The sequence below is a fragment of the Plectropomus leopardus genome, chromosome 20 (genome assembly GCF_008729295.1).
Source record: "Plectropomus leopardus isolate mb chromosome 20, YSFRI_Pleo_2.0, whole genome shotgun sequence".
Taxonomy (NCBI): Eukaryota; Metazoa; Chordata; class Actinopteri; order Perciformes; family Serranidae; genus Plectropomus; species Plectropomus leopardus.
In genome coordinates, this window is record NC_056482.1 from 24,034,456 (window position 1) to 24,051,914 (window position 17,459).

At 38.3% G+C, this 17,459-nt stretch overlaps 1 protein-coding gene across 2 annotated transcripts in view; it reads left to right on the forward strand.

The window, feature by feature from the left end:
* Positions 1–17,459, forward strand: part of LOC121959522 (atrial natriuretic peptide receptor 2) — a 71,298-nt gene that overhangs the window by 1,727 nt on the left and 52,112 nt on the right. For both annotated transcript variants that reach the window (XM_042508868.1, XM_042508869.1), the window contains exon 2: positions 13,911–14,092. In XM_042508868.1, coding sequence (XP_042364802.1) covers positions 13,911–14,092 — 182 coding nt within the window. The remainder of the gene's footprint in view (positions 1–13,910; positions 14,093–17,459) is intronic.

The window sequence follows — 17,459 nt, forward strand, 5'->3', positions numbered from 1 at the left end:
CATTTTCTTAAAATGAAAACAATCCTGCGAACTTACAATTCATTGTTGTGCTTACTTTATTTATCAAACGCAATCAGTTAGCTAAATACTACAGAGTAAAGACAACTGTGACGTTAATCTGACTAACTATGTTGACTTAACTTGCTATCACTTAAAACACTAGTTTATTTCACCTGTCATTTTTAGGTTGACCTCATTTTATAAAGTAAAAACAATGGCATTTTGAGTAACCCTAACAAAAAGATATAAAGTAAACATAATGTAAGAATAGTTATACTTACTTAATTTTTCAAGGCAATCGGTTTTCTAGATTTTTTAAAAGTAAGATCAATGTGTCACATTTTACAGTGTGCTGAAGTCAAAGGTTTGATTGAGGTATGAATGTTTAAAATCTTAGCACAGTTGTACAAATATTCAAACCTGTCGTGTTCAAAGGAACACAAAACCTGCCCAGATATCACCTCCAGAAACAACTTTTAGTGTTTCTAATCCAGATTTTACAGTTACATAGTTTCCTCTCTGCATCAGCTGGTTTTGCACCTTGTCTTTGAAGTGTGTGACTTTATCTGGAAATAGAGCAGATCACCAGCTGGTTACTATAAAGATAATGTCAGCGGATGGAGAAGGAAATTCCCTCTAACTGGAAAACTGTTTAGTAAAATTATCTCACCCCTGCAGGCAGATTTATATCTCTTCTTTGAGGAAAATGTGTTTTAAGCTGTGAGGGAAGATAAATAGCTCATAAATCTATGTCTCTTTAACTTGGAGCATCAATTTCAGGTGTTTTAGGCAAGAGATGAGCTGTGCCTTAAAGAACTGCCTTATGTTTGTCTTCCTTCTGGTGTTAAAGTCAGAAAAATGTCCCAATGTGGGAAAGATAGGCCAAAAAAGCGTTCATACTGAGGACTGGATTTTAAATATATTTATTTTACATGTTGCAGAGCTGTACAGACTATGGGTCGACCGATATTGGTTTTTCAGGGCCAATACTGATACTGATTACTATTAGTTAATGAGACCAATAACCGATATTTGGAACTGATTTGGATTTATGATAAAAATGAAAATCCTTCTCTCAATATTTAGAATTTAGAATATAACAAACTCCATCACAAAATTTAGTTTAAATGCTTTTAGCAAATGTTAAATAAAAACTGAAATGTTCAACATCATATACAGCAATCTCTCAGCAACTTTTTAAAAAATGAATTCCAGTAAATATTAAATAAATGAATAAATAAATAAATAAATAAAGCCCCCTGAGATTTTACAAAGTAAACGTTCCTCCCATGCTGACACTTTCATTGCGCTTTTTAGTTAATTAAATTTTATTGGCGATCATTAAATAAAACGCTGATATAGATAATCGGCAAAATGCCAGATATCAGCCCCAGTTCAGCCGGATTGATAATCTGTCAAACCCCTAGTACAGAGTGCAAAAAGTGCAAACATTTCAGTCCATGTTGGATTTTCCTCAGTGCAGAATTTTTGCATAATTGCACATTTTCACTGTCTGTACAGCCAGGCAACATGTAAAATAGAAGTATTTGAAATCCACACTTCAGTCTGAATCTTTTTTTTTATTATATTGTTTTAAGAAATGCTGTAATCAGAGCTCCTCTACAATGAGGTCACCCTCAAAGTGAAGTTTCACCCATGCAAACAGAGGTGGACGGGAATTGACGTAGGGAAAAGCCTTTTAATTCCAGAGTTATTACAGAGGAATGCTTAGACTGTGGGCTGTCTGCTGGTTTATTGCCTGCAGGATGACCACCACCTGCGCTCTGTAAAGACAGAGAGCGACGCAGAGCTTGTGACTGAAAGGGTGCCCTCTCAGCCTAAACATGTCTTGTGTGCGTTGCTTTGCATTCTTGCTGCTGCTGTTTATTCACTTATAACAAAAAGGAAAAGTTTATTCCAGTCTGCACAGGTTTACTCTCTAAATTCTAGTTGAGATGCCTTCCAAACATATCAGATATGTCAGGCTAAATGTGAGGGAATTGCTGAAGCAACACGATACAGAATATACGCTGTCAACAATGTAGCACGAGATGATTTTCAACCCTGAAAGCTAATTGAAGAGTAACAAAAGGAGGGGAACTAAATGGTTAATAGAATTAATTTTGAAATATTTGATCAAGTTGCAAAACAGTTATTTTGTTTTCAATGAACGGAGATCACAGCTGTGGTGTTGATGAGGCGTAAATCACACAGCAGAGTGGCTGTTAAATCACTCGTCACTGTTCTCGCTTTAAGTTTAATTAACTGGAAACATTGTGAGGCTGACTTCATCATTACTGCTGTTGTGAAAAGTTAATTGTGTGACTGAGAGGCTGGATTATGGCTCGTGCAGCTGAACATGTGTTTGAGCAGAGACAGAGATCAGCTAAGAATACCAGAGCTGATGAATTGACCAAGTGCATCATTAACTGCTGAAGCAAAGTGTAAAAAATGACAGATTCCTATTCCCAATGCCTCCCTATAGTTGTAACTATCTGCTTTAGTAATGGGTTCTTATGGTGGTTTTTCCCTCTCCAATATGGCGGCAATGTTGAAGTACAATCCAGCAGCCAGTATATCTATGGGGAAAACAGCTTTGTTCAAGGAAAAGAAAACAGCAATTGTTAATCTTGCTAATTAAAATATTGTTTTTTGTCCTTTTTTGAGCCATACAAGAACAGAAAAGTAGAAACATAGGTTTTTAGTTTGAGAGTAAGTTATGTGCTGGAAACGTTGCTGTTTTTCCAGGGGCTTTTTAACCTCCAAACATGGGTGTTTTTTGGCGTCCAATGGCTGTTTTCAGCCGTCCTGTTGTGCCCAAATGTGGGTTGTTTTTAGCTAACTGTCACTGTTGTTTCAGCAAGAATAGGAGGGTTGGGAACCAAAACTTGCTTCCAAATAAGAACCGAGTACTTAATACCAAGTAGCTGATATCTGTGATGAAAAATACATTTCAGTTCTGTTTATTGGTTCCTAAACGTGACAAAAAAAAAAAAATAATGCAAACAAAGGCTACATATATCTGCAAGGCCGTGACTTATTTGGCTACCTTCCAGGAACTTTTTTCATCTGTCAGGAGTCAGGACCTGTTAAGTCACATCAACAAAACAGCAAGCTGGAGAGCTCGAGTGCATGACGATCGCATCACAGCAGCAGTCACAGTGTGAAAGATGGCCCGTGGAAAACGCTTAAAAGTGAGGCTGTACTTTGCAAAAGAAAAGGGTGACGGCAAAGTGCAGTGCATGTGGGAAGTTCATCAGCAGCAAGTCAGGTTGCATGTGTAATCTAACAAAATTAATGCAGCATGGCATCAGTGTGAACGAACATGTTTGATGATTTGTGGTCTCTGAGCCCAAGTGTGTTTTTTAAACACTAATAAAGCCATTAGTTACCACTCAAACCTGTTTATAAAGAAAGCCTTTCTAAAAAATTGTATCTGTATTTCTAAATGCTGCTTTGAATTAGAAAATTGTTTGCAGCAATGGAACAGCTGCTTTAATCCAAAAAGTATTGCGTAAAATACATGCAAGTAAGTCTTTCCCTCAGATTTTACTAAAGTAAAGGTAAACCAGCAGTGGCGCCTACAAGAATGAAAATCCCCCAAAGAGAAGATAAGGATCAATAAAATAGTCAAATTCTGGGGATTTCCATGCTTTCAGAGCAGTCAGGGGTTATACCTGCCCCTCTTTTCTCAAGAAAACACTGTATTATCAGTTTTGTGCCTAATTTTAACTAAACGTTACCCACAGCAGTCACATCAGACACACTAATTTTAACATTTGTTTATGGTAATACGTGACAGTTTTGGAAGGAACTCACAAACAAAAGCTTCCTGCTGTCAGGAACGTCAAAACACTTGCCTGAGTTTTTTTTTTTGTTTGTTTTGTTTAGTGGGAAATTCCAAATGATGCATTTTGTCCTTAAGTTTGGAGAACATGTTGGCTCCTCTCCAGGTTCAGATAGTTCTCTGAAATACTTTACATAATATTTAAAGTTACTGTGTCTTCCAATTGTGTCATTACATGATTGATATATTTCCAAAGTTGATGTATTCCAACATGGAAAGCCAATAATTGCCACTATCAGATGAAAGTTATGTAAAAAAAAAAGTGCAATTTTGAGAAATTTGAGAAAATCTGCTCCCCTACTTTGCTTCTTTACACACAAATATGTTAATTTTGTTTTTTTCTCAAATTTGAATGCTTGTGCTCTCTAGAATTAATATTCAGAAATGCATTGCTGATCCTGATACAGGCCATTGGTGTGTTGCAAAATATGATCTTCCTAAACTCTGGGGAGCGTTTAAAGGGAATCAGGTTTGGCATCAGCTCAACATCTCAGAGCAAAGTTTGCTTCCAACCAGTAAATCTTTGAATATTGTGGTTTCTGGCACAGGGAAACAAACAAGAGTTTAAAACAATCTGTTGTTACAGTAACAACATCAACAAATAATGGAATAAACACAGTGTAAAGGTAATTAAAGGGCGGTGCGGCAATAAGGGAAAGAGGTGAAAGGTGCAAGCAGCCAAACACTCCCCTCTCCCTCCTCATTCCCGAATGAATTATGGAGCTACCGCAGTGAGCTGGAGGTCACGGAAGCTAATGGTTTTGTCAGGGCTTGTCCTGGCTCGGCATTCAGCTCACTTTTATCCCAGCAGATAACCTCCGGGCTATCAGCTCTGTAATGTCACCCGACTGCCGACTGGGTTCAAACGGCGAGCTGAGGTGGGAGAGGAAAAACCGGGGCTTTTAATGTGAACCCACACATCACTGGAGCTTTGACAGCTAACCAAGTAATTGCGTGCTATTGCAGCATTGAACACCCTTCCCACCACCTCATCTAATTCCCCAAATTCCTCATTTTAATACCTGGAAAATGCAGATGTGGAATGCACCCAAATTCACTCACTCAGATTTTCAGGAAACGTACTTGAGTGTTTTCCCATGTGTGAGACTTTCTAGTATACCTCCACTGCTTCTGACAGCTGGAAGTACTTTACATCTTAGATTCTGATTCTGCATTCAACATTAGATACGTTCATTACTAAACACCTAGACTCCTGGGGCTCCAAAAGTCTCTCCCTGCACTCTGCATGTCAATGTTTCATGGTAGTTTGATTAATTGCACATTTGTCAGGGAATGTGCACCAGTACAATATCAACTCAGGCAGGCTCTGCATTATTATGACTGTAATTTTGTGCCCTTGTCTTATTAAGGGTGCAGGCTTTTAAATCACTGCCAAAATGCTCTGGTGATGTGTTAATTTAATATGATTAAGAGTCTACAGCCATGTTAGCAGCTCTGTGAAGCTGTGCTATGGATGTATAAAGAGAAATGGATACAGAATGGGTAGCGAGGCTCCATTCATTGCGGTGAAAGTTGCTTAGTGGCGCATGAAGCCAAAAAAGTTTGGCTTTATACCGGGATCATTTGCATCGTTTGGACCATATACAGGCCATATGGTAACTTATTTTCCCCTCCAGGATTACTTGTGCTCCTATATGAAAAAATGGATCCTTCCAGGAATCCCACTTAGCCTTGCTTCCAATTGTTTCCAGTGGCCATTTGCCGTATTCCAAAAAAAATCCCCCTGCATCCCAAAAAGCATTTTCCCTTAGGCCACCATGATAAAAGGGATGTCTAAAAAAACTGTGACAGGACACCTTTAACTGCAGACATGATCAATAATGGCTCTTTATATTATAAATTTTGAAACACGACAGGTTTTATATGTAAAAGCTTCCTCAAGCCACGAAAAGTGATTCAGAAATCCGTGACGTCACCACAATGCAAAGTCTACAAGTCATGTAAACACGGAAGTTGGAAGTTTCATTTGCTTGAATAGGTGCCTTTTTGGGGTTTCAGTATCAAGATATTATACATCTATTGTGCAATAATGCTTAAAGTGATAATACTAACATGTTTACCATGTTCATCGTCTCAGTTTAAGGTGAAAGCAACATTTACGCAAAGCTTGCTTTGCTTTGTGTTTACTTAAAAACGGAGAAATTGTTGACTTTTCAGCGCAGCATCATCAGGTTTAAATGTATAAGGCATTACATGTTGTCTTCTATAAACTTTGGATATCTGCACCAAATTTCGCAACAAACCGTTAAAAACTTGTAAATGTTCTTCGTGCAAAAACAGAAATTTGGGTGGCGCTGGAGGTAAAGTTGAGGGATCAGTAGTGGATGGATTGATCCTCTGGGCACAATAAAATTTTATGGCAGTCCATCCAATGTAGAACAACAGACACTGCCACCCCTGGAACCAGGCCTCAAGAGGTCCTAAAAACAGTCAAGCCAGTAAAACCTTTGAAGGCAAGATTAAGATTGAGGACGTCTTGTTCCTAAGCCTGAAAAATGACAACAGAAAAATTGGCACAATAATGGGGATAATCATGAATGAGATTGACACAGCGAAGTCCACTTCCAGAAATAACTTTTGTATTTCTGGAATCATGGGATAGAAGGAGACACTGTTTGAGCACTCAAAACGAGGACAATTTTCTCGAAAATGACAGTAACTTTAGGTTTTACAGCGACCAGTAACTCTTTAAATTTACATATGAATAAGTGAGTGTTTTAATGAGATACACTTTAAACATGTGAATCTCTCCTTTTAAATGGATTTAATTTGGTAATGACATGGTATAAGACATAGTGCAGTGATACTCAACTTACAGCATGTGGGCCAAATCTGGCCCCTGATAAGGTGCCAGGTGGCCCCCCAAACATTTTCTAATCCACAATAAAAATAAAGTGATTGATGTTGGGAATTAAAAAGCATCAAAATAGAGCTTGTTTACTAAAAAAGTGCCAATAAAGGAGCCCCCCCCGACACACACACACACACACACACACACACACACACACACACACACACACACACACACAGAGGTCTGAGTTAAGTCCGCAATGCCCTAACTCATAGAATACCGCTGTTTTCAAAATCTCCAAAATTTCGACATTTCGGAAAGTCACTGTTGAGGTCGATACCACAATCCATTTTAGACTTGAAGTCTAAAGCGTTTTCTCATCGTGTAAGTGAGAATGCAACCTTTCGGCTGATCTGAAAATCCATCTCATTACTATCTCATTGTCTCCAGTTCTGTAAACTTTCATTTTCATAATGACACTCTGTCATCACACTCTCACAGTCTTCACTGAAACTGCTTTTACCAAAGACATAGTTCATATAAAAACTTTTCCAGGGTTTCCATGTATCCTTAAAAGTTTTGGAACCCATTCATCTAAAATTAGGGCCTTAATTGGTATTACTTTGACTTAAATTAAACTTTCGAAAGTCTTGAAAATGCTCGGATATGGGAAGTAATAGTCTTTTTTTCTGATGTTGCATTGTAAAACAAATAAATGGTAAAATTCTTTTTTTTGTTAAAAAAATTAATTTCTTTTCTTGAGCTCCAGACAGTGAAATCTCACATGCAGATTGAGAAACACAAAATTGCCCAGAAAATATGACATAAATGTCAGATATTTCCCACCTCTGTTAGTAAACCAAATAGATACTTTTATGATAATATAATATGGTCATAGTTTAAATGTGTTCCACTCTAAAAAGGGCTGTTTTTTTCACTGTACAAAGTCACGTTATACGTTATGATAAACATTTGGGCCAATTTAAAATTGCCATTCTTAGATTATAAAAATGGCATTTTAAAAACTTGGTGTCTTAAAAACTAAATAGCGTCTTAAAAACTTTTTAATCCATTTTGCCTTAATCTGCAGGAAACCTGATTTCAGAGTATATTCTGTGGATGGAGTATCATTTTGGGGTGGAGGCAGAAATCTTAGTTACAGATATCTAAAAACATGAACAGAAAAAAAATCTGTGTGGCTGCCCGACCCTTGAAGAAAAGGTTCGGAGACCCTCCTCTATCTCTGGCGCAGTGTGAGACAAAAGCAGTTTTCTGAACACTGTGAATATATTCCAGCTCCCATCACATTGCCCAGTGACACTCTGGCCTCGATGCTTTTCAGTCCACACAAGAGGGAAAATTTCGCTGTATGAGAGGAAGAATAGCTCCCAGTGAGTGATGAAAAGAGTGTCTCTTCACAATCACAATCACAATCATCCTGTTTCCTCTGAAAACACTCCCAGGATGCAACAATGGCAGACGGTTTGATTGGCTACGCGTTGTTTTCACAGATTTTGTTTTGCTAAATTTTCTCTGCAAACAAATGTTTCCAGAGGCAAAGCATTACGTCGTCTATTTCATAAGAGTTGCAAGAGCCCCACAGACAGATTAGAGCGTGAAGAAACAAAGAGCTGGAGGAAAAAGATTCGCAGAAGACAAACATGTCACAGAGTCACGTTAGAAAATCCAATCGAGGAGGCGATAAAAACACGTCGAGCGCAGTAATTGCTTTCTGTTTGTGCACTTGTATGTGATTATTTAGGGAGATCTTCTTTGTAAGTCTTTTGAGTCTAGAAGCAGTCCTTCTTCCAGCAGCTTCATTAGAGGTGTTGAATCAAGTTGGTCATCTGTGATCATTTTGTGATAGTTTGTGCGGCTGCTGTTGTGTTAAACATTAAAGAGCTTCTAAAGTTTTGTCCATGTAGAGTGTTGAAGAGGTTAAACATGGACATTATCACATTCATGAAGGAAGGACTTGTTGCAAGACTACAACGTGTTGCTGTACCAAATGACTGAGTGAAGTTTGCACACTGTGAAAACTTTATTTTGGCTGGGTTAGCACGGACGGTGCTAATTTTACATTCATTTTTCTGTGAGTGCTTCACAATTAAAGCTTGTCCTTGAAATGTTATGCACCTCTCCTCTCAAGATAACGTTCCAAGAAGCATGGTGATGGATGTTCAAAACATTAGCAATTATTTTTCTACTGCAGACATCGCACCAGCCGTCATTATTTCCAGTCGAAGGCCATGCGTGTTATGCGAGCTATAATGGAAAGGCGAGCCCCTTATACATGGAAGCGGTCATGTATGAGGGATTTCTGGGAGCTGATAGTCCACAATGTCACAGAGGAATTGTGGATTCAAAACTTCCGGATGATCCGCTCAACTTTTGAAGAGTTATGTGATGCATCTTGTAGTGTAAAGCCATAGCATTGTGTGGCTTATAAAAGCAAAAAAAAAGTGTTTAAATGGCAGTTTGTATGTATTTTATTTTAATATGGCTTTTACGAATTGCCTGAAATGAGCGTTAAAACGTTTTTGCGATAAATGGCATTTTTCTTTAAACTGACGTGTTTCCATTAGGCATATTTTATATTCGCAATTTAAATTTGCGCAATTTGAGGGTTAATGGAAACCTGCCTATAGTTTGACACGTAAGGCCACTGACCAAGCGAGTTAAGAGGAACAATGTGTTTAAAAAGTATCAAAAATGGGGAGGTAATATATATCCACAAGAATTATAACAGCGTTCAGAAACAAGTTTTAATAAGAAGAATTATTTTATCTGCACAATGTGTTTATCTTCAAAAAAAACAAGTATGGAAAGCTGAAAAACATCTCCCTTAACCACTTGTATTATCTGTTATTCAGCTCCCAGGAGTTATTTTTCTTGAGGTGAGATAATTCTATGTTTTATCACATTGTTCCTCTTGGCACAGTTTTGGACTGTCATTATCTTGAAACATGGCAGACTGCTTTGTTATCGAGGAGAAAGCACTTAGAGAGCTCACACATCTGTCATCTCTATCTGTTTTTTTGTGTTCTTTTATTTGTAGAAGATGTTTAAAACTTTTAATTTGTAGGTTCAGCATGAGAAAATCACAGCATGTACAGTATGTGCCAGTTTTTAAAAGTGCAGTAGTTCATGAGAAAATCGCAAATGTGCTATTTTGCAATGTTGAGAAATCGTTTTTAAAATCCTGGATCTTCATCAAAACCAAATGGCTTGTTCTTTGGCTCAACTGTAGAGTTCTGTCAGCAAGTTTTTGACATTTTTTACCAAATCAGACATAAAACAACCAGTACAGAAAACACTGAATCCATAGTGGTGGTAAAAATAGCACTTGATTATGTAAAATTCTTCAAACAAACAAGTGTTATGAAAATATGAATATGGGACTTAATAAGAAGCCAAATTATATAAGAAGGATATTTTCTGCGGCGTAAAGAGCCGAGCAGGAGCAGAGCTGATTACCATCCTGGAGTCTGTGAAGTGGAACAACTTGTACCAAACAATTTAATGTGCTTTTGTGTGAGGTGAAGCCTCGGCAGGTCTATATACTCTACAACTGCTACAACACAGGAGGACTTTTTCCCCCGGCAGTGTAGCGCATTTATTTTGGGAGCGATCCAGGAGACAGCAGGACTCCTTGGCATGGTGAACCATGTTGGAAGAGTTGAGAGTTGGGGTCTAAGCAGCAGCCGACTTTGGTCTAACACATGAGGAAATGTCTGCTAACTGGGAGGACTGCCTCGCAGCTGGCAGCAGCAGCCCTGACATACGCTGCGAATGGAAATAATGCTACGTTTTTTTTTATTATTCATGACTCAACAGCAGGAGGGTGTAGGTGGCAGGGTGAAGGCAGTGGGTAGACGCGCTGTCAGAGCCTGTAACAGAGGTCTTGAGTTTGATTCCTGCTGCAGCAAACTATGAAGTGTTGCAGTGTCTTTGAGCAAAAGCTGCTCATTGAGTTAAAAGTCAAAATGTCCAACTTTTTATTCAGTAGGCGTTTGGTGTTGAAACTGAATGCTTCTTTGATGCAGACTGAAAAGTGTTTGTATTACAGGGTTCCCACGGTCATGGGGAACCTGGAAAAGCAATAGAATTCTGTAGTCACATTTTCCAGGCCTGGAAAAGTCATGGAATCTGTAACGCTCTGAGCTCTTAACCATTTTTAGATTTATTTTCTAATAAAGCTTGTTTAACATCAAGCCTGAAATGCACAGTCAAGCTATAAACAGCATTGTTTTCAGGACAACCTGGACTATAAGAATACTTGTGCTGCAAGGATGTCACTTGAATTTAATAATAGTGATGGGGCATAAAGACAAAAGTAAAACAAAAGGAAAATTGAATCTCAGATTTTTACTGAAATAACACACACAGCAATACAGAGCTAATACAGAGCTCTGTAAAAAACAGTTTTCCTAAGTGTTGGGACTCAAAGTAGAAAAATAAACATCACAAGCTTTGCCGTTTACAAACTGTTTGCGTTTCATCTAAAAAAGTCCAAGTGCTTTTTTCCCTGCTTTCTGTGTCGGGTTGTGTATTGAAATAGTCACAGTATTAATCCATTGATTACGTTCCATGTAATGCAAACAAAAACACATAGTTATGAAAATACATTCAATTTCTGCCAATTTGTCCTACACTCTGGACCTTAAATGGAATAATTTGATGTTTTTGGGGCATTTGTTGAACGGGCTAACTGTGAGACATCCTCAGAACCACTGTTCACCCGCATCTTTGAATGATTTTTGTCTCCATTTTTGCTCCTTTTCCTGCCTGTGATGGATTTTTTTTTTCTTTTTTGCATATGTTGCAGAAGATCTACAAACCTTCACATCTGCGTTTGAATTAAACATTGGAAAAGTTGAACTCTATGTAGAGCAAAAGAGCAGAATTTCTCAGAAATGTCTAAAACTGATTTTTGTGATAGCAGCAAGCATATTGACCGGATCAAATATTTGGACCAAAATGTCTGGCTGGGTGTTGTATTTCTCTATCCAAGTGTTTCCCACTCCTTATTTTATGCTGTTGATTTCATGTGAAAATATGGCACTCGACTCTAGTTTTAACAGACACACAAAGAAGCAAGTATAGCCACAATATACGCTGTTAGGTCTAAATGTAAACAGCACCATGCACATAACACAAAATTAGGGTATTTTAACGAGAAGAAGTCACTGATCTCCCTTAACTTTCCTCCCAGCTCGCTGTGGATGTTTTTGGAACTCAACAGCTGAGGGTCAAAACATCAACACAGAGCAAGCTGAAGGGAAATTTGGGGATTTAGGTGAGCAGCAACAAAATCAAGGAGTGTATCTATGAGCAAAAAGGCTAGTAAAGCCCTGCCCACGTGCTACCTGCTCCTCCTACTGCTTCAGTGGGTTTCAAGCCCACCTCCTGCTCTCCAGCCTCAGTTAAATTCTGTCTTGTTTGTGCCTGTTGCAGATGGTGCACTGGCTCTGCACAGCCTTACATCTGGCATTTATTCATGAATGCTTACAGCTTGTTTTGAATGTAAATAATCAAATATGGCTGACTGTTGAAACTAAAAATAAACAGGTGGCCAAAAAAACTCAGATGTAGACAAAAATTCAGAGCAGTGTGTGAAGTCCTGTAGTGTAAATTTGGCCCTTGACTTTGCACTGAGAGCATGTGAAATTTAACACTTTAACTTAGCACACTGCAAAAAAAGATCCATCTTACCAAGCAGGGCCGGACCATTTGGCGAACAAAGTCTAATGAGAAATCAACACAAATAAACAACTTAGATTGTTAACATTAATTAATAAACAATATCACAGTATGTGCAAATTTGCACATTTTCAAACTTTTGCGCTCCTTTTTTTCATACTGCACCCTAGATGACTTTTGGCTTTTCATTTTCTCTTACTTTAATGATCTCTACATACACTCCACTCCACCATACCCATCAAGGCTTTAGCATGTTATGACTGTGATAAGTGTTGCAGATGGACAGACCCTTCTGCCTGTACTTGGTGTTCTTTACACCCGTATTTGTGTATGTTTTCTGTGAGCTTACGGACGAAACGGAGCAGTACCACCAGAGATCGTTGAGGCAGTGTAGTGTAGTTCAAGTGAGATATGACCATAGCAGACGTCGATGAATTTTAGATAATGGTGTACAACGCTGCATGAATGCTGTATGAACCTTTTGACTCTGTTTTCATAAAGAATGCATGGAAGACATGGAGTGACTTTTGCAATGTTTGAGATGAATGTATCTATTTTTGTATTTAAAAGGAGCATAATTTAGCCTCCAGGTGAACTGCATTGCAGAGACTAGAGGTGGTAATCCTGCAACAAACTAAACATGAGCATAAGATCCGTCCATTGATTTTCGTCCGCTTATCCAAGGCCGGGTTGCGGGGGCAACAGGCTAAGCAGAGCACTCCAGGCGTCCCTCTCCCCAGCAACGCCTTCTTGTAGGACGTGTCCCAGTGGGAGGCGCCCAAGAGGCATCCTGATCCGATGCCCAAACCACCCAAACCATATGATCGTTGGATCATATGGTTTGGGTGGTTTCATTAGGTCAGTTTCTTTTTATGTCAAAAATTGGGGGCACCCAGTAGCATACCTAGTAGAGTGGGCGCCCCATGTACAAAGGCAATGTCCTTGCTGCAGCGGCGACGGGTTCGATTTCTACTTTGGCCCTTTGCTGCTTGTCATCCTCTCTCTCTCCCCCTTTAACTCAAAATACTGTCCTGTCCAATAAAGCTAAAAAGACAGAAAAATAATCTTAAAAAAAAGAAAAAAGATGGCACTCTAGGCAGCCGCCTGTGTCATCTATAGTGAGTACCACCACTGTTTTTAAGCAATTTCTGTCGTTAAATAAGACCCAAATGTCCTTTTTCACCTGTTTCCAACACAAATAAACTTGTTAAAATGATTATCTCAAGTGTAAGAATCAGAGAGAAGAGAAAAAAATGCAGGTTACCCACTTAGATTTAGTTGATTATACACTAATGAAAACACATAATTATGAAAATATATTTAATTTAAAAATACGTTTAATATTTAACATCCTACACACTGGGCCTTTAACTGGAATACAATGATGTTTTTTGGCATTTGTTAAAAGGACTAATGCTTTTGTTTTTCTTGAATCCTTTTCCATCCTTTGGCTGTTTTCACTGTGAATGAAGAAAAATCCTCCTTGAACCCACAGACTCTCGACCATGTTTGATAAAATATGATGTTTTGATTGTTGTTGTGTTGCAGTCGTGTACATCTGCGGGCCCCTGGAGACTTTCCTGAACATCATGAAGCTGTTTCAGAGCGAGATACAGGACCCAGAGAACTACGCCATTTTCTATCTGGATGTGTTTGCGGAGAGCTTGGTGGATCGCAAACCATGGCAGAGCGCCGACTCTGACTGGAGCAATCTCATCAAGGTCTTCAAGGTACGACGAACACACAGCACACATATATACATACACATAAACGATGTGTAGCAACAGCCATGCATCTGATAAACTGAGACTGTGTTCAGATTCCTTGTAGATTTATTGAATTTCGACTGTCACAGTTGCACCCACTTTGTAATGGGAGGCAGGAAATAAGACAAGACCAAAACCACCATTTGGCATGAGAAACGGAGGTCTCTGACAACGCATATTTTATTCTCAGTCTCTGTTCATTTTCTCTCTAAATCCCATAATCTTTATCAGACCGTACTTATTGAGTAACACAGAATAAAGTCCTCAAATTCAGCAGAAAAGTGACAGTTCAGAATCAGATGAGTCCAAGTAGTTTCTTAAAACAAATCAAAGCTTTCCTGGTAATGACAGACACATATGTGCACTCCAACTGATGATGTTAGGAGGTGACGTCATTTCTGCCAATGGGTGGGCAAATCGAGTCTCCCGAAGGACAAGGACCCCTCAATTCTTTCAACCACATTAAGGCTTGAAATTCTTGCTTGACATTAATGAATTGGGGGGGGGGGGGGGCTTCACAGGAAGCCATTTAGCCCTTCAAATCAGTGCACTGAGACATAAGAGAGTGGGCACAGATGTGCCGCTCTTCTAATTTATCTCCTTAAATGTCACACTAGCTTCTCTTAATTCTCTTTAATTTAGTGTTCGCAAAGTTTGGATGAAGAGCAGCTCTTTGTATAAAAATCTTGCATAATATTAGATTGATTGTGGCAATTTCTGTCATAATGGACTTTGTTTAAAATGCAAATAAAGATGAAACATTAACTTAATAATTGCATGTAAATTTATGTCTTCCTTTTCTTTTCATTTGTAGGTTTTAAGGTGATTTAGTGTTAATGCATAATTCACACATCTCCACCTTTTATACCCTCTCTTAATATTTGTACTTTTGAAATATGTTATTAGCTAACTGCAAAAGCAATCCAATCAGCAGAATAAATGTTGGCATTCTGCATTTTCTGCAAACTGCGGATGTGCATAATCCGTGTGTTATTATGTAGTAGATATTTTGAAACTTTGATGGCCTACAGTTTTGAAGACAAAATTGTCTAAAAAATGTCCAATTAGACAGAAACCCCTTTTCTCTGACACACTGTTTGCCCAAAAAGCAAACGCCCATTGCTACAAAGTCCTGTTATTTGGAAAATACAAACTCCCTTCAGTTACTTTCAGTTTCCCAGCAGCATTTCAGCCATCCTGGTTGTTTCTACAAACCCTTGTGCCATTACAGTGGTATTTGAGACACAAATTACGGGTGTTTACCGACCCTTCGCAGCATTTCCCAGCAGCAATTGAGTCAATGATGCTTGGTCATTTCACCTACCTGTTTTACTGACCGTTCTCTGACATTTGAGGCGCTGATCCTGGGTGTTAACCAGCCCATCGCAGTGTTTCCGAGTAGTGTTTGAACCACTGAACTAGGGTGTTTTTACCAACTCTTCATTGCGTTTCCCAGTGGCATTAGAGCTACCAATCCTGGATGTTTACTGACAGTTGCAGGGTTTCCAAGTGGCATTTGAGCCACCCTTCCTGGGTGTGTTTTTCCAACGCTTTGTACCATGTCCAAGCATTGTTTGAGCCACCAATCCCTGCTGTTTGCCGACCCTTTGCAGCTTTTCTCAGCAGCATTTGAGCCACAGATGCTTTTCAGAAACTCATCCCTGTTTTTCCATCGACTTCTGTGCCACGAAATGCGGGTGTTGATCATGTTTGGGTTTAAAACACCTTTTTTTGGTCGCAAAATCACGACTGGAAATGCCAAAGATGTCTCGCTAAAAACGAGCGCTTCTGTTTCTTGTGGGTTCGAACTGTTACCTGCAGCTTTGCAGCCATCCATCATCCACTTTATCTCTTGTTGACAAAGTAAGCTCATAGACATGTTATCAGAAATATGTCACTTCAGAGGCATTGATATGATACTGAAATGTATAAATGTAACGTATATGTGGTTTGTAGAAACGTGCAATGCCAACATTTCTCCTGGCACCTTGGCTGAGCCTTAGTCAAATTTTAGTCAAACTACTATTAATCAAGTAATCTTAACCTGTGATAAAGGTTGGACAAATTCACTTATTTTATGTGCACTTAAATTTTTTTTATATTTTAACTGAAAAAATCTTCAAGAATTGACTTTAACCAGCCCACACACTTTCAAGATTTCAAGTTAAGTAATGTGAAACCAGGAACTGGTATTAAACAGTTTTAGCATCACACACAGTGAGTTCTGTTTGTCTGCACATTTCCTAACCTTGGCTGCAGGACAAAATTTTGGCTTCCGTTTTTTAAGATCACGCAAGGCATTAATTTGTCTACAAGTCATAACAGGGCTCATTATGGCAACATGCTTCCTTAATTGCAATAATTACTTGTGGAAATATGTGGTGGGGCTCAAATAGCTGTTGTAACATGAAAAACGATTAAGAGTTTTTCAGTTCAAAAGCTAGAGGATTTCCCAGAAATGTCGAAAACTTGTTTTTTGGGGATAGCAGCAATCGATCGACACAAACAAAGGTCACTTGAGGCAAACAGTTGGACTGAAATGTCTGGCTAAATAAGTTGTTTATTTACTCTCAGTCTGTCATTTTAGGACCACCGATCGTTTTGGTCACATCTAACAATGGCAGGTTTTTTAATCAAGCTCCCCTTTGTTCCCAGTTTTGCCTTAAATTTGAAAATGATGAGTGTTTCCACTTATTTGGAGGTCATTGAAATATCATGAAGAGAACAAGGTTTCCACTTTGTTCATAATTAAGAGGTCTCTGCTCATCTTTAGACTAGTTTTGACGAATAATCATCATCATCATCATCATCATCATAACAAGTATTTTCAAGTAATATTTGATGTGAAAATCATAAATCGAACATTAAAACGGTTGAAAAATGTGTTTGTCAATGTAGTATTTAATATATATCAACCTGTTGTAAATATTTTGTAGAATTAGACATAATCATAATCATAATCATAAACATAATCATCACTTATCGGATACATTTGCCTGTTGTATCACAGCAACAGTATTGTTGTTGACCACAGTATCGCTCTATTTTAAAATTAGGACAAGATTGTTTATTACAGCCTCGGTTAGACTGCATGCTGACGTAACCACAGTATTCTATATTATATTTTATCATGTATTATTAATGTATTTATCATGATGTTTATTTTATTTTTCATTTTCATTTACACTAATTTCAAGAAAACCCCAGTAAATCTTGTTGGAAAATTAAATTTGACAGAGAAATTTGAGTGGTTTTGAAACTGATGACTGCAGAAATATGACAAAGTAATTTTAGTAATTCACAAGTGTACTTCAAACCTGTGCAATTTCAT